This window comes from Mustela erminea, chromosome 5 (assembly GCF_009829155.1).
Source record: "Mustela erminea isolate mMusErm1 chromosome 5, mMusErm1.Pri, whole genome shotgun sequence".
NCBI lineage: Eukaryota > Metazoa > Chordata > Mammalia > Carnivora > Mustelidae > Mustela > Mustela erminea.
The window spans coordinates 49,964,696-49,985,844 of record NC_045618.1 but is presented as its reverse complement, the minus strand read 5'-3'; the positions used below and the strand labels follow the sequence as shown (position 1 = coordinate 49,985,844).

Here is a 21,149-nt window from a genome sequence, read left to right as displayed (position 1 = left end):
AGTTTTAAGTAAAACTCCATTCTCGGGAGCTGGGGTGGCATCTTCAATGGGAAGGCATAGGGGCTCACATATGCATCCATTATTTTCTCTTTTATTAGACAATTTATAAAAGCAATGTGTATATTGGGAAATATTTTGGAGAATTCTGAGAAGTGTAAAGGAAAAACTGAAATCACCTGTAATTGCCACACCCTGAAATAAGACTTATTTATGTGTTTATATATTTCAGGGTTTTTAAAAAAAATATTTTATTTATTTATTTGAGAGAGAGAATGACTGGGGAGGTGGGGCAGAGGGAGAGGGAGGAGCAGGCTCTCTGCTCAGCAGAGAGCTTGATCCCAGAACCCTAGGATCATGACCTGAGCCGAAGGCAGTCTCTTAACCAACTGAGTCACCCAGGTGCCCCTATGTATTTCAGTTTTTACTTAATATATGTGTAGGGGCCACCTGGGTCGCTCAGTCGGTTAAGCAGCCAACTGTTGATTTGAGCTCAGGTCATGATCTCATGGGTCACAAGCTCGAGCCCCTCGTCAGGCTCTGTGCTCAGCAGAGAGTCTGCTTGAGATTCTCTCTGTCTCTTCTCTCTCTCTCCCTCTCCCTCTGGCCCCACCCACCCCGTGTGCACACGCTCTCTCTCTACAATAAATAAGTCTTTAAAAAAATACATGTATGTTACACACACACAGTTTTCCTTCAAATGCTTGTATCTCTAAATCCTGTTTCTTTTACTTACTACATTGTTCCATAAGTATTTTTTATGTTATTTTGAAGAGAAAAATATAATTTTTGAAGGTGGATAATATGCTTTTTCACAAATGCACCATAATTCAGCTATATCCTTAGTTTTGAATATTTAAGTTGTTTCATTTGGTTTTAATTTACATTACCCTAAGACTAATGATGCTCTGCATCTTTTATGTGTTTATATGCCATCCTTATTTCTTCTTTAGTGAAATAGCTCTTGAGATCGTTTGCCTATTTTTTAATTGGGTTATTTCTTTTCTTACATATTTTGAATATAAGTCCTTTGTCAGAGCTATAATTTCTAAGTATTTTCTCCCAGGCTGTGTTTACATTTCCACTGTCTTTTGTAGAGCAGAAGTTTTTAATAGTGATGAAGGCCACTTTCTTATCAACAGAGTTCTTTTACACATTATGTTTTTGATATCGGAACACTCTTTGCTTAACCCAAAGTCACAAATACTTTCTCTTGTAGCTTCTAGACGTTTATAGGTTTGGATCTCACATTTAAAACTATGATCTGTTTTGGAATGAGGGTTTTTTTTGTGTTTTGTTTTTTGTTTTTTTACAATAAGAGGTGGGGTAGGTGAGGTCTTTTTCTTTTGTTTTCTTTTTGGTCTTGGAAATAGATGCCCAGTTATCTCAGTCATTCATACACTTGGACAAAGCACGTGAATGCGCACCCTGGCTCTGCACAGCCCCCCTTACAGAGAACAGACACAGGAATTCACCACTGCACACACTCCTTTCCCATAAGCCAGGAGGGTGCTTGGAAGGGCAAGTGATCAGATCTCCACCGTTTCCAGCCTGCTCCCCGCCCCCCCCCCCACCATGCAACAAGTCACACCGTCTCCCTAGGAAACCAACAGCAGCAATCCTGACCTCCCTGGGTTGTTGTGAGGGCTGTGAAGGTGTAATTTGGTAGCAAAATTCCAGGCAAACATTTATAAACTGAGAAGAGCTTTCCCTAAAGCAAGCAGATGGGTCTGAGCAAGAGTTATGGATGGAGAGACCAGGTTAGCTGGAATGGGGCAGGAACTCCCAAAGCACTTCCAGGGCCCTGGACCACTGGACACCCCCAGGAAGCAGCTACAAAGATTGGGGTTGCCCTGTGGCTCTGCAGTGAAAAAGGCTTCCACTGCAGTCTGAGGGATGGAGGTTAGACATTGAGAAGAACTTTCCGTCTGCCAAAGGAAGAAGTGAAAAGGGGTAACTGAATGAATGGTCAGGAGAGCATCTTGAGTCTTTCCTGACTCCACTTATCCAGACTTTCTTATTTCCGGTGGTAACAGCGGGGGCCTGACCAGCAGCTGGACCTCTCTCGCCCTCAGAGCGGCCTTTCTTGGGCAGGGCCCCCGCTGCCCTGCAGGTGGCACCCTCGTGCCGCTGCAGGTGGCGTCGCCGGCTTGGACCTTTGACCCTGGCCAGGCTCAGGTGGGCTAAGGGGTGGCAGGACACCGAGCGTCAGGCCTCAAGGAGCCAGAGGCATCAGGGTAAAGACAGAGAACACCCACCTGCCTGGTGGCCTTTGCGGGGGTGGTATTCAACTGTGGAGTGAGTCCTGGTTCCGCCCCTCACGGCCTGAGGACGCCGGGACAAGTCTCTGGTTTCTCTGTTTGCCCACGCTAAGAAATGACTAATCCCTCCCACTTCATAGGGCCATCAGAATGCGTAATAAGCATTTAATCAGTCTTAGCAATTATTGGTACTCCTCAAGCACGATAGATCAGAGACTCAGGAAAGGGTACCGGTATTTCTAACTAGATAGATTCAGTTGAAAGCTAGAATCACAGTGGTTTTATTTTTGTAAAATAATCAACAAGATTTCATTATAATTTCAAAAAATTAAGAATTCTAGGTTTAGTAATTTTGATTTCAACTTTTGGTATTTATTACTTTCTGTATTTAGTCTTTAAAATGTAATAGGTAACTTTTTTAGTATTAGAAAAAATAAAATTTTTCACAAACTTTTTTAAAATTAATTTTTATGACTGATGTAATTTATATTCCTATGATGAAAATATACTCCAATTGTATACTCTGGGTGTAATTCATTTTGTCTTGAATCCCTGGATTACTGAGCATGAGTACAACTAGCAATCATGATAGCACAGTTATGACAGTGGAATGCAGGCAAAACAAGGAAAAAAGAAAAAGAAAAATCTTGAAAGGGAGAGTCTGATTAAAATTTTTAAAACTGCCAACAACAAAGTGAGTGGATTTTACTTATACCCCCCCATAAAGCACTCCTATGACTACTAGAGATGGAGAAGAGAGATAGACAGTCACCCGTGGACAGCTTCAGCAAAGACAAATGGACAGCACTAGGGAACATTGGTGGGATGTTCCTAAAAGAATAAAATCATGTGTCCTATGTTCAGCCAAACATAATGTTTTATTTGGGGTCGGGAGAAGCACTAAAGGCATAACATATACAGAAAACTAATAAAGCCTAGGTTTAGTAGAAATTACTTCAATTTGTTTTTCCTATTTCACCCATCCCCCACCACTTCTCCGGCAACCACAAGTTTGTTCTCTGTATTTAAGAGTCTGTTATTTTGTCTTTTTTTCCTTTGTCCAAATGACTTCAAAATTTTAATGCCCAAGTTGCCAAACATGTAGGATGGATATTTTTAGCAGTGAAATAAGTAATTACCTAGGATATAGACAATGACTTAATTAATTGGGAGGATAAGAAGTGAGAGAAGAAATGGAACATAAAAAATTTTTTAAGTAAATATTACTCAGATCAATTAGATTGTATCATAGACAAAGGCCATGATGAATAACTAATGCTTATTGTCCCTGTTCTGAACTACAGAAAAAGAAAACAAAGTCAAAGTTAAGGAGCATTTCACTGGTTTTATGCCTTTTATAGAAAGTAAAGGTTTGAATTAATGTGATGAACTGAATGAACAGCTTTCAGTTACAGACAGTGAATGGTCAAGGGTAACTCTGTAATGATGCCACTAATACAACCGTAAAAAAAAGGGAAGTGCATGAGTCAGAATTTCAGCCAAAAAGGCAGAAGCATCTCTGTGCTGCATACAGCACGTGGTTTCCGTCCATACTGGAAGGTGTGACTTCAGCTGTGCCCATGCAATGGCATTCTTTGGACAATTCAGTGATTATATATATATTTTTCTGGGTCTGTCCCAAGACTGAACATCCTGATGAAACACATATTATGTCAGGCTCCCTGCTCAGTGGGGAGCCTGCTTCTCCTTCTCCTCCCTGTTTGTGCTCTCTCGCTCACGCATGTGTGTGCTCCCTCTCTCTCTCAGATAGATGAGATCTTAAAAAAAAAAAAATCAAATCTGACCTTATAACCTGTCATAGAGTTGATGGGAATGACAGCAAAATGCTCCTAAAGGAATCAAGATGTAATTTGGACAACATACAACATTACTAGAACTGTTTGGGTAAACAGCAGATTCTCAGATAAAGAGATAAAGCATGGTCTTTGACAGAAAATGAAGGAGGGTTCTTTAAATTTGTGCTATCCTTAATTACTGGGTATGAACTCTTGCTTGCCATTAACAATGTTAGCAAAAGTTTATTTTCAAAAACAAACAGGGCTAAATTGGCCGTATCATTTTTTTAATGGACTGAAAATATTTTTAAATGTTTAGAGAACATGCTTTTTAAAAAAAATATACAGAAAGAGGCTTTATAGAAAATATGCAATAAATGCGATATCCCAGTAAAATACAATTAGAAAACAAAGTAAAATGCCCATGTGACTATAAAGGAGAAGATTCACATTCTGATAGCCCAGTTTATAGCAACTATGTTCAGACCACTCTAGATTAAGGTAGAGTCGCAATTAAAGAGATTGGAACAAATACTGGCACTTTGGGTTTTCTTTATAATATCCCAGTGTTGAGAAATATGATGAATTTAGGAAATGCTAGTAGATTCTTTATGCTATGAAAGACTACTAGCTGAATTAAGAGTGTGCCTAGTGGGGGCACCAGGGTGCTCAGTGGGTTAAGCCTCTGCCTAAGGTCATGATCTCAGGGTCCTGGGATAGAGCCCTGCATCGAATCCTGCATTAAGCTCTCTGCTCAGTGGAGAGCCTGCTTCCCTATCTCTCTCTCTATCTGCCTGTCTCTCTGCCTGCTTCTTTGCCTACTTGTGATCTCTGTCTAATAAATAAGTAAAAATGTAAAAAAAAAAAAAAAAAAAAAAATAGTGTGCTGAGCACCACATTCTTCCACAGCCTCTGATCTCATCACAGACCAGCAACACTTCAGGGACTAGAATTCTGAGTAGCACCAAGCTAGAATCAGCAGGAAGAGATTTCCAGTCTATAAGTGATAGAAACTTACACGGGAAAATCAGAACATTATGTCATGTTTCTTGTGATAGTATAAGTCATTAAATATAGACTTATTATACTATTTGAACATGATATATAAAATTATGGTTCATTTTTGGATCTAACTCCTGCTGTAAGGAATATATTGAGAATTCTAGTTGTTATTGTCTCAGAAAATTGAAGTTTCTCCATATAGAATTTAAAGGAAAACTGTCTAAGATTTAAGAAATGTTGTCTCATTTGGCGTTTCCACCAATAGGACAAAATTGTGTTACTAATTAAGTAGTTACGTTGTTCATTATAATTATGTTGCTACATAATTAGTAGTTTTGTTGAAATAAAGAGGGACAAATTTCACAAAATAAATCAGTGTGTAACTTATATGTGTGTTTACTATTCTTTCAAACATCTTTAGCCCTTCAACAGAACACTCATGTCCATAGCAATGATCAAATGCAGTCCTCTTTGCTATTTTACTAACTTTTGGCCATTTTTCAGTTATTTGGGAAAAAAACACTCTCAATTTCATCATTATTAAGGTATATTGTTAAGGTAGGAGGAGAAAACATTTTCTTTTAAAGGACTGTGAGCCTGATTAGCAACTTAAATATTTAGACATATAGCAATGCGGCCTCCCTTTGTGCCCCAGAAGTGTCAGGAAACTTTGCCAACTATAAAGCGTCAGGGGGACACCTCACTGCCCCTCTTGTGAGCGGCTCTGAGGCATAATGAAATTCCCGAGTATAAAACAAGAGGTCATGCCTTACTGGCTTTTTTTCCTTTATCATCCATAACTTAGGTGATACCTTTGGCCTCCCTGCACGATTTAGAAATCATGTGAAATAGCACAGGTGGGAGGAAGGGCTTCACGACACAGACAGGACCATCCAGACGGAAACTATCCTTGCCCAGCTCCAGGACCCCAGGTGTCGTGCCTTCCTTCCTTCCTAAGGAACACTAGCTTGCCTCAGTGGTACTTCCAGGCCATTTTATTTCATACCACAGGCTTCCGCTTCCCACTGTTGATGCAAGGGTAGTCAACCTACGACATAAGACAAGAGTAGACAAAGATGAGCTGTAACAGGGAAGAACATTTTGAACCTCCCATTGATTGTCCCTCCCACCCAGGACATCCTTAGGAGTGCTGCTAAACGTCTCTCTTCTCCACTCTGCCTCCTCTCCTCTGTCTCCCTGTCTCTCCAGCTCCTTGAGGTTGTCACAGTTTTCTTGTGGTTTAAGCTTAGAGTTAGTTACAAGTTCTAAAGATTTTATCCAATGTATAGAAAAAACTAAGATGGCTACATTAGATCATTGGTAATCTACTAGAACTCAGGGAAGAATCCAATATTCTTGACAGAACTCAGAACGAATTGGACCCTGGAAAATGGACTTGGTAGAAATAAAGGTCACAGGAGGGACTCGCCACAACTCTCTCATTGGTGAACTTCGATATTGACAAAAATTTGATCTATGGACCTGGACCAAATTTCTGCTATAAAAATTAAGTGAAAAGGAATTGGTCCCAGTGAAAATAGTTTCAATCAAATCAAAATGAAAAAGTGAAAACATTGGAAATAGCTTAACGCAGCTTTATAGAAAATTGATCAAGGAATTAAATTGACCTAATGGAGTCCATTCCGGAAAACCCTTTCCCAGGGAAAATTCATCAAAGTCAGCAGACTTCCTAGATACATGTTTTTATTCAGAATGTCTCCAATACATTCTCTGGAATTTCTGTTAAGAAGCAAGGAGAATTGGCTTATGGGGGAGTTGAGCCTGCCAGGTCTTGGTGTAAAGGGACAGGGAAGTGTAATGGGCAGTGCCCCAGTGGGCAGGTCCCCCTCTTCATAAAAATATATTAAAAATTGTATGACTGTATTGGCATAGGGAGGGATATCATCTAGGTTACATTCATTATTAAATAAATTTTTTATTATATATTATCATATTCTTTTTTTCCTTCTGATTTTAAAAGAAATTAAAATATTTTCACTAAAAAGTGCCTTAGGCACTGTGGTAATGGAGAAGTTGGCCTGGTAGGGGCCCAGGTCAAGGGTAAGCAGCAGAGCCTGGATGAACCTGGGGCAGGGAGGAGGGGAGAGGGGGAGAAGTGACAGGGCTTTCTCTGTATCTTCTGAAACGAAGGTACCAGACCAGGTAATCTCAACCTAGCCATCCCCCCACCCTGCTGTTGCCAAGGCCTGGGTTTCCTCTTCAAAGTGAATGATTGGTTCACTTCCTACAGTGCCCTAGATGCATTTCTGTTCTTACAACCTAAAGAGCCCAACTAAACAAACAATTCTAATGTCCCCTCCCCAAGCTCATGAAGCCCCTCTCAGCAAACTCATTTCATGGATCTCCAGCCTTAGTGGAGTGGTCTGCACGAGAAGGGCCAGTGGGCGTGAGGTCGCCTCCTGGACTCAACACTACTGGGGCCAAGATAGGCCATTTTTTTTTTTTGAAGATTTTATTTATTTATTTGAGAGAGTACAAGTGGGGGAAGGTGGCATTAGGATTAGGAGAGGGTGAGAGGGTTAGAGGGAGAGGGAGAAGCAGACTCTCCACTGAGTAGGAAGCCCTACTTGGAGCGCCACCCCAGGACCCTGAGATCATGACCTGAGCTGAAGGCAGACGCTTAACCGACTGAACCACCCAGGTGCCCCAGCTCTTCCTCTTCTGCCTATCCCTCAGCCATACACCTCATCAGCACACCTGCACCGAGGACCTCCTGCCTGGCAGACCCTGTACCCTAGGCCCTGAGAGCAAAGCATTAACCGAGACACAGCCCTGCCCTCCAGGAGCTCATTCTGGGCCAGCTCAGGACAGGGATTCTCAACCTTGGCACTATCAACAGTTGGGCCAGAAAATTTTCATTTGTGTGTGGGGGGGGCTGTTTCTTGCATCATAGGACTTTCAGCCACAACCCTGACCTTTATGTTCTAGATGCTGGAAGTACCCCGTCCCCAAATCATGACCATCAGTGTTTCCAGACATTGCCAGATGTCCCCTAGGAGGACAAAATCCCTCCCCCCCAATTGACAACTGAGTCAGAGGGCTCAGGGAGCACAGTGCAGCTTATTATGGGCTCCCCCAGAACACCTGTGGGAATTAAAGGTGGGGAGGGATGTAGGTCTGGCCGGCAGGGGTGCTTCATGGCTGAGGCGCTGTTTAACTTGGACCTTTCAGCGAGCAGACCCCTGCAAGAACTGGGAGCAGCACAAGGGGAGAACAAAGAGAAAATTCTTATCAAGTAAGATGGAGGGGGACCTGGCATATGCTCCAGGAGGAATGACTGGTGTTGAGTAATAGGCAGATCTCAGTATCAGCTGGAGGCTGGGGGGCGAGTACAAACACCTAGAAAATCCTATGACAATACATAGGTAATACATGAGTTCATTCTAAAGATGCATCTTGTCTGACTCATCTAGTAATAATTTAATTTTTGAAATGGATTTTAAATGCTTCATTTTAGCCACAGTCCCCACCATGCCCTATCACCCACTGACCCAATTCTACATTTACAATTATGTTACCTGCCAAGTTTCTCAAGGCTTGTGAATTTATATTTTTAAATACAAAGTGACTTTTCACTTGAGGTTCATGGACCCTCTTCAGATCTTTGGGGGGAAATTCAGGACATCTGGAGGCTCAACAATTGTGGGCAGGAATAATGAGACCCAGCAATGCACCTAAAATTCTCTGGGCACTTTTCTGATGAAAGAATGCCTGGCTTTTGTAGAGTTCTCTGAAGGTTCTCCTCCTCTCTTCACCAAGAAGCTCAGCAAGGTGGGGCAGGGGGTCTCTGCAGGTCCCTGGAGAAATATTGTGCCATTGGCAAAGGAGAGGCCCAGGGGTGAGATCCGCTCACCTTTTTCCTACCGGTCCAGTTTAATGCAGTGAGTAATGAAAAGGAACAAAGCCCTGTGGGATGATCTATAGCTCAGGCAGCTGGTGGGGTGGGCCCCAGAGGGCTGGGTGCATTGATTTGAGGTGGTGGTACAAAGTGAGCAACTTTGTGAGGAGGAGAGAATGCCTCCAGTTAGTGATTTGTTCCGCTCATTAAGAGGCCGATCTGGGGGACACAGAGCCAGAGTGGGAGACAAGAACTGTGGCAAGTGGCAGTCCACCAGGGAATACAGTGGGGGAGGGGGGTGTGGCTCACATGCAGGTGAGCATCTTGTCTAGCTCATCCTCTTTCCCCCCTGGCCCCAGGGGCCCACTGGCTGTGCAACCTCCCAGCAAGCCACTCCCAACAAAGGATCTGGTCAGCTGCTTATACCAATGAGCAGACAGGAGAACAGCTCGCTACTTAGTCTGCATTTTAACTGGATGCTTCACTGAGGGATGGGCAGGAGTCCTGTCCTCATTTGTTCTGGGTGGTTCCAGCAGGGGGAAAGACTCATTTCCATTGAAAACACAGCTACTGAGTTGTGATTTTCCTAATTTCTCTCAGTTTCCTGTTCTCTTTACCTTCCTCTAGCTTTTGTCCAGAGGATCTGTTGGGCCCACCAGTCCTGAGAGGAGCTTTGGCTTTCCTGAGAGGGTGGGGAAAGTCAGCAGGGAGTGCACACCGGTGTGCACACTGGCACCTGCACACACAGGCATGCTCACACGCGTGGGTCTGGAGCCTACCCTGAGCCTGACCCACTTTCCCTGCTGAGCACCTGCCGGACAACCTTGTGCTGAATGCTCTGGAGAACTGGTTTGTTTTAGGGGATGGAGAGAAGCGAGAAGTCTTACGGAGGTCCTTGTCTGACCAGGGTTTAGTTCCTATCCTGGGTCATGCCCTAGTCTGATGGGGGAGACACAGCCCTCCCATCAGAGAGCAACATGAAGGGGAGGAAAACAGGGCCCACAGCGTCTTAGAAACCCAGAGAAGGGTGCTCAAACATAACCAGTAAGGGCAAGCAAGTGCCCTGCTGATAGCTGAACCCAAGATGGGAGGCAATCCCATTTCCCTTCCTTCCCACCCTCCTCAAGACTTAGGGTTCCTTCAGTCTTGCTTTTTGCCTGCCAACAGGAAAGATCACTAGACACCAGCTGGTTCTCCACCTCGGCTGCACATTATAATTGGCTGGGCCCTAGGATACACCAAGAACCGATCAGATCGGAATCCTAGGGGGGAGGGGCCAAGACACCAGTGTTTTGTAGGACTCCCCAGGAGATTCCAATGTGCAGGACACTCTGAGCCTCAGTGTCCTAGGCAGTGCTTCTTACACTTTAATATGCACATCAATTGCCTGGGGATATTGGTAAAATGCTGACTCTGATTCAGTAGGCTTAGGTGGAGCTAAGATTCTTTATTTACAGCAAGCTCCTGGGTGATGCTATATGATGCTGGAGAGTGTAAGGAACTTTGTCAGAGTATTTTAAGGATATAGTTAGCTCCCAATCTCCGTCAATTCTCTGAAGCATTCATTCATTCATTCATTCATTCATTCATTCATTCATTCATTCTTTCAAACACTCATGTACCATTTATGGAGTTCATTCTATGGGCTGGGCTTTGTGTTAGGTGTTAGGAATAAGATAGAGACCAAAGAGTCAGGCTCCATCTGTCCAGCAGGTTATATTCCGGGGCGCGGGGTGGGGCGCCAGTGCACAGGTGAACCAACATGTGAACAAGCCCATTTCTGGTGGTGAGAAAGGCTACACACACATATAAAGTGGGGGTACTGTGGCAGGGGTGTCTGGGAGGCTGCGTTAGCTGGGTGCTCAGAGGAGGCCTCAGCCAGGACCTGAGACCGGCACTGATGTCTGAATGAGGAGAGCAGCCAGCCTCTGAAAACCTGGGAGACAGTTCCAGGCAGGAAGGAGGGCTGTGCAAATGCCCTGAGGCTGGAACTTGGCATCCAAGAAGCCCTCAGATGGAGCACAGCTTGGAAAAGGCACAGCTGTTAGGCCCAGGAGAGAACCCGGTCTGCAGAAGACCCCTGTGAGCACATTTAGACCTCCCATCTCAGTCCAACTCAGAGTTGCCCAGCTCCCTCCCCGTCCCTCTCCCTGAACACTCAGGGGGCCAGCTGCATAGCTATCCTCAATCCAACCACATGTCACCATGCCACCTCAGTCCTGGCCACTCTTGCCTCTCCCCCAGGCCCGGCAATGACTCCTTACTACGCTCCCACTTCCGTCCCTGCACCTGCGACTCTGTGTCCACACAGCCAGCAGACTCACTGAGGTGTGGAGGGGCCTGGGGAGCAGTGGGCCAGTGTCATGGCCACAAGGAAACAGAAGGCTGGGGGTAGTGGCGCGGGGGTGTAAGACTCTTCTTGAGTTTTCCTTAGAACAAAATAAAACTATCATTCTTAAAAGTTTATGAAGTAACTGGCACCTTAAGATAGAATATTTTTTTTCTTTAAAATTTAATTTTCTTTAAATAAAAACCTAGCTTTGAGGCGCCTGGGTGGCTCAGCATCTGCCTTTGGCTCAGGTCATGATCTCAGGGTCCTGGGATCGAGCCCCACATCTGGCTACCTGGTCAGCAGGGGGTCTGCTTCTCCCTCTCCCACTCCCCCTGCTTGTGTTCCCTCTCTCACTGTGTCTGTCAAATAAATAAAATCTTTTTTTTTTTTTTTTTAAAGCACAAAACAAAACAAAACAAAAAACCCCAGCTTTAAATAAGGCAGCCAAGCAACAGGTAGGCAGACTTTTGGGTGGTTTCCTGGGTCACTTTCTTCTGTACTGTCAGTAAGAGCTTACATGTGCGGATAGAAGACTGATAAACAAAGTGAAACAGAAACTGAGGGAGAAGTGCCCCCCCTTCCTGCCAAGCCCAGGGCTGAAGCAGACAAGGTAAGGCCCTGCCCAGGGCCAGGCCAGGCCAGATGGACCCTGTCCCGAGGAGACCCCTTCTAGATTCCCACACAGGCTATGGCGACAGCACAGGACGAAGGGACAGACAGCTGGCTTCAGTTCAGCTCCACCACCAGCCCACGGACCCTGGAACACAAGCACTCTCTGAGCCCCTGCTCCCGTGATGAAAGGAGATGCCTACTCAGTGGGGCTCTTAAGCCCACTCTGAGGATGAACTAAATAACTAAAATAAGGACTCTAAAAAGTTGAATGTAGGGAAGTTCTTTAGAATGTCATTAATTCAAACTCTAATTTGGAGTTTGTCATACATGTTTTGTTTTGTTTTCATAGCAAACAAAAAACATGTAACTCTTGAATCTGCTACTCGCAGACTTGTAGAGCAAAGGGACTTATCCTTACTCATTACTGCACCTCCAGCAGTCAGCAGAGTGTCTGGAAACTCTGGAAACTTCCATGCGACTCCTTACAGGTGTCTTCTGTGCATCTGTGTGCAGGCGCGCACACACGTGCACACGCAAATACACTCTTTTACATCTTCCTCTGTACTAGATACAGCTTTTGCAAGTCCATTAGGAAAGACAGTAAACTGGGGATGTGGGGTGTCCCCAGAGAGGCTACAGAGGAGCTGTAATGCCGAATCTTTCACAATCTAATGTAAACAGACAGTCCAGGGATGCTGAAGAAATGGGGCACATACCAAGTAGTCTTGATCAAGAAATAACCTGTTTCTGGACTCTTCTCATCATTTAATGGAGCAAGTACCAATTTCAGCAAAGCTGATGAGTCTGCGATGAAACAGGCAAATTGGCTTATCTGCAAGGGCTTTCTCATCTCCAGGAGAGCTGCAGCCCTGGTGGAGCACACTGTGGGCTGGGGTGGAGTGAGCGGAGATGGTCATGGCCTGAGGATGGTGGTTCAAGACATGGAACATGGCTTCCAGACCTTGGCTTGTCTAGCAAGTGGCTTAACTTCAAGTGTGTCAGCTGTACGGTTCACTTAATACCTCTGCCCAAGATTGCCAAAGGAATTAGAAAGAAGGCGTGCAGGGTCCTTTTGCAAAAGCCTGGCCACTTTAGCTGTTCGTATTGTCACTATTGCTTGGTATTTGATTTTGGGAAGGAAAGGCTACCCCAAGCCTATCAGAGGAAGAGCATTCCAGGCTGTGACTCAAGGCAGGAATGGGATCTTCTCAATGCTTCTTGTGGGCAGGTAGCCCAGGATTGGCAGGAAGGTGTTCAGGAGGTGTTTAGTGAAAAGAACTGTATGACCTCGAGCACGTTACCTTTTATTTTTTTTAAGATTTTTATTTATTTATTTGACAGAGAGAGATCACAAGTAGGCAGAGAGGCAGGCAGAGAGAGAAAGGGAAGCAGGCTCCCTGCTGAGCAGAGAGCCCGATGCGGGTCTCCATCCTAGGACCCTGAGATCATAACCCGAGCTAAAGGCAGAGGCTTTAACCCACTGAGCCACCCAGGTGCCCCATTGAGCACGTTACTTTTTAAACAGCCTTCTGTTTTTTCACTCCCCCAGTCCCTGACCCCCCTCCCCACCAGAGTCAGGCTTTTTCACTCATGGTAAGCTGTGAGAGTCTGGGAAGCTCCTATAATGGTGCTTGTTCCCTATCCCTATCCTTAAGCAAAGACCATCAAGAAAGACCAGTCAGAACCAGTCTGCTATACCTAGACACTAAGAATTCAGAATATTCATTCAAGGACCCAGGCAGTTGCTGGGGTAATATCTTCTGTTGGATCCTTCCAGATGGAGATGCTGCCCCTGTTGCCTGCAGGAGTTGAGAAGATACACTTTCCTCCTGATTACCTTGTCACACCATTGATGGGATTTGAGAATTACCCTGGGGCCTTACACTCCATATTCAATTGAATTACAGAGATATAATTTCAGTGGTGTTAAAGAGGAAAGATAAAGTAACAGACATTAAATTAAAACCACGCACTTTTGCCAAGATACACCCCTGCCCTGCCCCAGGGATTTCTTTCTTCTAGTCCCCAAGTAGATTAACACTCTTTTACTTGATTTTCTAAACTAAGATGGAGTGGCCCTTATCTCAGTGCTTCCATGAGGTACGAATGGGAACAGAGCAGAAACCCAAGGAAGTACCAGGTCTGCTGCAGGGTAAGCTCAGATGTCGTGAGCTTGGGGTTGTCCTACCTCAACTGCCTCCAGTTGAGGTAGGTTGTGTCCTACCTCAACTGTGTGTCTGCCATCATTTCCTGGGTTGAGTTCTGAGCCTTCACAGGTCTTTTTTTTCTCCTGCTTTGCTGTTCTCTTTGCTACGGCTCCTCCTTGGTGTGTTTTGCAGCCCTGTCATTTCCCACAATCCTACTCCTGGAAAAGGATTAGCAAAATTACACAGTGTTGCTGCTACTTAACATTCAGAAAAGCAGCGCATACACACAAGTTACCAATCATGCTCACCAGATGGCAAATGTAGCTCTTTTCACCACAAAGTGAGCAGCAAACATTCAAATTCATCACCAATACAACATTTAAATTCACATCCATTTTCAATTTGACATCTTTGATGGGTTGGTATAATGAAAAGTAGTATTTTATCCCTATATTGTTAACTATTTGTAACAGTTGCAATAATGTAGACTTGGGATTTTAAAAAAATTGTTTCATTAAATAAATCTCACCACAACGTGCAACTTTGATACACTCTGTATCTATCTGTTTTTAATACCTCAGAGTTCTGTATTCAGAATGGCTAATGGGAATGGCACAGGGTAGGAAGAATAAAAATCTAGTAGCTGATGTTGGGGTTTTGTGTAGTTTTTTAAAAATGTAGTTTAGTGGTTACCTTTTATTAGTTTATTAAAAAAAAAACTTGAAGATAGATTAATCTCTTATTGGACCGTATTATGAGATAGTAATTGAGAGTCAGGGAGCCCTGTCTCCCGAATCTCAAGTACAAACTTCTGCCCACCTAATGTTCCCTAAATTTCTCAGAGTTTTGGCCATGGCTGGTTATCAACTAATTAAATGGCAATCCTAGCTCATTCTGTTTCTCTGCACTTCAGAGTGAAGCGTGGTTGTTATGATTTGAGTTTACTTCCTCCAAAATTCCTGTTGAAGTCCTAACCCCTAGGACCTCAGATTGTGACTGTTTGGAGACAGGATCTTTAAAAGGGTACTTAAAGTAAAATGAGGTCAGATGAATGGGTCTGAATTCAATATAACTGGTATCCGTATAAGAAGAGAACAGGACACAGACAACACAGGGAGGCCACCGTGTAAGGACACAGCAAGACAGCCATCTTGATTTTGGATTTAGGCTCCAGAGATGTGAGGAAAAAAATTTCCATTCCCTGAGCCACTTAGCCTGTAGTATTTTGTTATGGTGGCCCTAGCGATTGGAGGAAAATGTATACAATGTAGAATTTACATTATACATTTCTCTGTAACACAGACACTGTGTTATTCATTGGGGCTTGTTAGTCTAAGTAGAGGAGATCGAATCCAGCCAACTTTACCACACATAAGGAATGCATCCTAAGGATACAGTGGTAGCTCGTGACACTGGAGGAATGCAGCTGGCCTCAGAAATGCACTGGATCCAGGGCCCGGAGCTGTCAAGATTGTTTTCATCTCTGCTTTTCACTGGGTATCTGCTTCAGTTTTCTAATCTATCTCAATTTTGGATTCCTGAGGAAGAGACTCATTGGCCCAGCTTGAGCCTGATGGTCGACAGGGTCACAGGGCACATAGCGGCTGTCACTGTTAGGGCCCTGTGGGGGAGGGGGCATTCTCAGGAAAGAGCTCATCAGACTGTGGAATAAGTCCTCTGTGGCACGGAGGGTCTGTTCTCTCTCAAGGGCAACAGGGAGGCAAATATATGTTTAGTGTATTAAAGCAGAATGGCCAAATGTATTAAACTTTGGTTACAAATAGCAAAATCAAAGCAAGAGCAGACTCATCCAGACCAAGAATTGCTTGCAACCTATGGCTGTTTCCCAACTGAAGGGAGAGATAAAAGAGACCCAAGGATGTTGACACTGTATGTGCACCCATCAGCTATAAGTTGACTGGAGATCCACTGGAATTCCATTATACAAATGGCACAGAATGTTTATAACCCCAAAAATAATGTGCAAGGAAACATTACATAAACCCAGACTGATCTCTCTCTGGTTTTATATGTATTTGCGGAACCTATATCATCACTCTCTAAGAAGAGAGGGAAAAAGATTACAAAATGCTTACTGTTCTGGAGAAGAGGCAAGTATAGAAAATACAGGAAGGACAAACTTTCAAGTAAATCGAAATCAGACAAAAATGGTGACCAGCCTGAATGAGCCTGGGAAAGCGCACCCTCACAGCTGCCATGCCTGTTTCTGCTCCCTTTACCCCCTCCTCTTCTTCTACCCAGTACGCAGGCCTGAAGGCCCCAATAAGGCCCTGTCTCCTCCACAACACCTTCCTTGACTGACCACCTGATTTGGCATTTTATCTTCCTGAAACTGTTCTGTGGACATTGTGTCCCCATGTACCTTACACCTCCCTCCCAGGGCTGAGGACCACGTGGCAGGCTCTTTCCCACCTGGTCTTACACAGCCTCATACACCTCTCATGAGCATCTGTTGCCTGACTAGTTGTCACTGGTTGAACCGAAAATGGTCAGAAATCTACGGCTGGGCACATAAAAGAATCTGAGATCAGAGAAGGAACAAATATCCAAGTATATTTCTTTTAAGATAAAAACTTTATTTTACAATTTTATAAAGCAGCTTTACATGAAGCACAAACAATCCATTTACTTTGTATAGAAACAAAATACCTTTCCATCTGCAAAAAATCAAGTTTTGCTGTATAGAAAACTAACATGTGCACATTGTGCTTAAACCGCAAAGTCTGTACAGCTTTACAAAGGACCACCCTTCAGAAGGGCATCCAGTAAACACTTTATTGCATATTTGACACATGGTCTCTAACCCACATGTACAATGGAGGAGAAATAAGAACAACAATTGCAACAAGAAGGAAAAGAGCAGCTTTCAGCGAGAGTCTGCACGCTGGCGAAGAAAAGGACTGCCACATCTGGAGAGCTGTGCTTGTGCCATTTCTGTATTTGCTCACGTACACTGGATGGTTTTTGGATGAAGCCTTTATGTACAACAATCCCAAATGGTCAAACTTGACCTTTATCTGGAAACTTTTGGCTGGTTTTACAACTGAAGTGGCAACAGATTTAATATAGTATCAAAGCTAACTCAAGATAAGTATAAAAAACAAATACCCATTATCTGAAAACAAAGAAATATTTAAAGAAATAAAATAAATCTTTAAAATACCTTCCCCATGCTCTCTAAGCTCAGAATAAGTAAACATTTTACATGATTTAAAAACCTATGAAGAATGCTGCAGGTGTTTTGGAACAAAAATGCAATTGATGGTCTTGGGCAGTGTTCCTCCATGTCTGCCCCACAGATCACCTGCATCAGAATTATCTGAATGCTTGTTAAAAACGCAGGACTATCATGCTTCACAGGCAGACTTAGTGACTATCTGGCATCTGTAGCTCAGTAAGCTTCCAGGTGATTAGGAGGCACCTGAAAGCTTGAGAACCACTGGTGTACACTGGCAGGGCTGCCTCAGGTTCAACTCATTCTCTTAGAAAATTCTGGGATCATAAGAAAAATCAAGTTGCTGTTGCAACGTGGAAGGCAGTGTGAAACCAACATCAGTGAAACAGCAATGCCATTTCTAGATCAAAATGTCTTTCCTTTTTCAGTGGAAAAGGACAGCCACATTGTTAAGGCACTGGATATTTGTCACGGAAGGAGAACCATGCTGTTTTCATGGATTCCTTTAGTCTGAAGGACCAGTATCCAAACACAAGGCAGAAGTCTGGACTGCTCTCAGTAATAACAAGTAAAATGAAGGGCAAAGGGTTTCCTGCTCAGAGAAATTTTATGTTGGGGCACTGAAATAAAGGAGTCCAGATATTCTTGTGGAGACATCTAATCATATCTAAGAATGACAAAGGTCAAAAGCCAGGGAGAAACTTAATAACCCACCAACTGTTGTGTTGTGGGCAGAAGAGAATTGTGGTCATGTAACTTGGGAGTTTAAGCTTCCTCTTCCGTGGCCACTTTACTACTGTCTTCAGTGTACATCTGTATTGTCTTCTTTGTTCCTGCTCCCTTTGCCACTAATATATATATTTTTCATGTTTATTCTTTTCATAGATATGTATATATTTTCTGGTTTATAAGTAGTGTTGGTAGGCTGAGTTCAATTTAAGATGCAGTATGTAGGCAAGTGCCCACGTGGCGGTTGACATGCATTTAATACAGGTCACAGACAAACTGATGTGTTTGTCAGACTCAGTCTCCTGAAAATGTGGGGTCTCAAATTTCAATCTGTATTAAGTTACAGTATTGACTTAGTGTACTGTCATACATTCAGACAAAAACAACACAATCAACCTCGCTTGATTTTGATAATGCCTGAAAAGCCCTATAGCAGACACTGCCCAGGGTATGAGGGCTGTGAAACCTATTTACGTGAGGTAAGGTATAGTGGGACAGAAAACCCAAATAAAGATCTGATTACACATATACAGCAAATGCGGTAGCATCAATCACTTCTACCCAAGAGCTGAAAGAATTTAAAGTTAAAATTGCAAAGGAAAACATTCATGTGCAGAGTCAATGGTCTGGAAAGTTGATGTCCAAGAATGATCTAAAAGTAGGAAAAAAAACCCCTGCTATGATTCCTGTATGTAATATCTGACACAGTATTTTTCTTCAAAGAGGGGGGGAAAATCCTGAAAGGGCAGTGGGAAAGGATTAGCTCCTTTCTCCAATAAAATTTCCACAATGTCCCCAAAAATGTTCCCCCCAAATAGACAAAACTCTCAAGTATAGTCTGAAATGAAATATAGAATTCTAGACAGTGACAAAAAGAAACCATCACAGTGGGGATGGAGAGGGATAAACTGATTATCAAATCTTTACTGATTGTAGATCAAGTTTCATAAAACATAACATCTTTGTGATTTCTTGTGCAGTCAACAAGTTCTGTTTTAGTTGTGCTTACATTATATAACTGTGAAGCCTGAACACTGCTTGTGTTTTTAATTTACACATTTCAAGAAAACCATACATTCAAAATATTCTCCATATATAACAAATTCAAGAAACGCAACACGAAATTCTCCAAGAAATTAATCTGTAGAAAAGAAACATCATTTTAAAAAGTTGCACACAGTCCACTATTCAGGCTGCGAGTACACATTTACTGTATTACAGCACAGTATTTTTTAAAAGTTTGTTTCCAACATAAACATACATCATCACATTTTAAAAGAGACCCATACTAAGTTTTCAGGTAAGTGCCGGACAGTTGGCCAGTAACAACTACTTACCAGTGTCTTCCCCAGACCCAGAGGGACTGGACTGTCTGTGGAACTGTAGAAGGTGATAGGCAAGGCAAAGTTAAACATCTCTGTTCAACCATCGACTAAACACTTTTCTGCTCCAAGTGCCACCTATGTTTTGAAACACCCAACCCAATGCAATTATCTCAGAAGACTGGTTTCAGTTATCACTTTGATGTAATCCACAAAAACCTAGTATACAATCTTTTAAAATGTGCCTAAGCTCTGCTGAGATAGAGCCCATGGTTTTTGTGTGCGGCAAAGGCTGAAGGATGATTTTGGTTCTGAGCTCTAGTTGTGCTTTGCCCTGCTGCCTTTAAGGTAGCTTTTCCACCTTTTGACAAATTCTTTGAAGATTGGGGACTCATCGATGGTGCTGAGTAGCTGCAGCTGATTGATGTGGGTGGTGTGGTAGTCCCAGCGGGCCAGGTTGGGGGCAATGCCAAGCATGAAGTGGCGGAGGTCATAGATGGTCCCTGAGCCAGTGTCATACAAGGGGAGCATGGCTTTAAGAGATTCCATGCCTCGCTCGTACAAGGACCTCGCTTCTTTCCCGAGCTTTTCCCCTGCAGTTTCTTTTAAGTCATACAGCCCAATTAAGGAATACATAAAGCCATTTAAAACAAAAGAGCTAGGTGTGGTTGGATACTCTTCATACCAGTCGTGTTTATTCATAAACACAGCCTTAACTCCATGCTGCTCTGACAGAAACTTGTAAGGGGCTGTTGCCCTTAAAGCTGAACTGAGGAATGAATGGTCTTTTGTCAACAGATAGGCCCTGACTAACGTAGAAATGGCTTGCCCTTGGGCCATGGCAGAGTACCACCCTGGCTCTAAAGACTTGAACCCCTCTCCTAACTTACGGGTCACCATAATTGGCCAGCCACCTTTCTCATCCTGGTTCCTTACCAGCCAATCACTGGCAGCGAAGAATGCGGCCATGTGGGCTGTGGTGGAGATGGTAATGTTGTCGAGGAATCCCTTCCCTTTTGCAATCAACTTAACCACCTTTTTGGGCATTATTTTGGTTGGCTTGACAGCTTTTGTGTTGGAAAGACCCACTCCTTTCCTGAGGTCAGTGACCAGGTCCCTTGTAACTGTGCTCCATGAAGTTCTGGGCCCAATGCCATAGTATATGTCTCTTTCTTTAAAAGCAATTAGTTGGGTATTTGAGACATAATGTACAGTGAAGAGCTGATTCTTTTCTGTCGTCTCTAGAACCACAGATATACTTCCGTTCGTCAAGAACTTGAGGTCAAATGAAATAATAAAATCTTTCGTGTTCCCCAGTTGCAAGGATATACCTTCGCTGGTTTCTGTAGGGGGAAAATACACCAACAAAGACGAGTTAGAAGAAAAGTTCTTTGTATTAAAAGTTAACTGCAGAAGCAACATCTTCCTAGGAACATCACCAAAGACAAGGGAAGCAAGGACAAAAATGAACTATTGGGATTTTATCAAGATGAAAAGCTTTTTTTTGCACAGCAAAGGAAACAGTTAACAAAACCAAAAGACAACTGACAGAATGGGAGATGATATTTGCAAATGTGACATATCAGATAAGGGTTAGTGTCCAAAATCTATAAAGAACTTAGCAAACTCAACACCCAAAGAACAAATAATCCAATCAAGAAATGGGCAGAAGACATGAACAGATATCTGCAAAGAAGACATCCAGATGACCAACAGACACGTGAAAAAGTGCTCCATATCACTCAGCATCAGGGAAATACAAATCAAAACCACAATGAGATATCACCTCACACCAGTCAGAATGGCTAAAATTAACAAGTCAGGAAATGACAGATGCTGGTGAGGATGCGGAGAAAGGGGAACCCTCCTACACTGTTGCTGGGAATGCAAGCTGGT

General features: G+C 43.3%; 1 protein-coding gene across 2 annotated transcripts in view; it reads right to left on the bottom strand.

Annotated features, from left to right (window-relative positions):
* Window positions 1-16,584: 16,584 nt before the first annotated feature.
* GLCE (glucuronic acid epimerase) overlaps window positions 16,585-21,149 on the bottom strand; it is a 118,525-nt gene continuing 113,960 nt past the window's right edge. For both annotated transcript variants that reach the window (XM_032343019.1, XM_032343020.1), the window contains one exon: window positions 16,585-20,596. In XM_032343019.1, coding sequence (XP_032198910.1) covers window positions 19,572-20,596 — 1,025 coding nt within the window. In that variant the 3' untranslated portion in view covers window positions 16,585-19,571. The remainder of the gene's footprint in view (window positions 20,597-21,149) is intronic.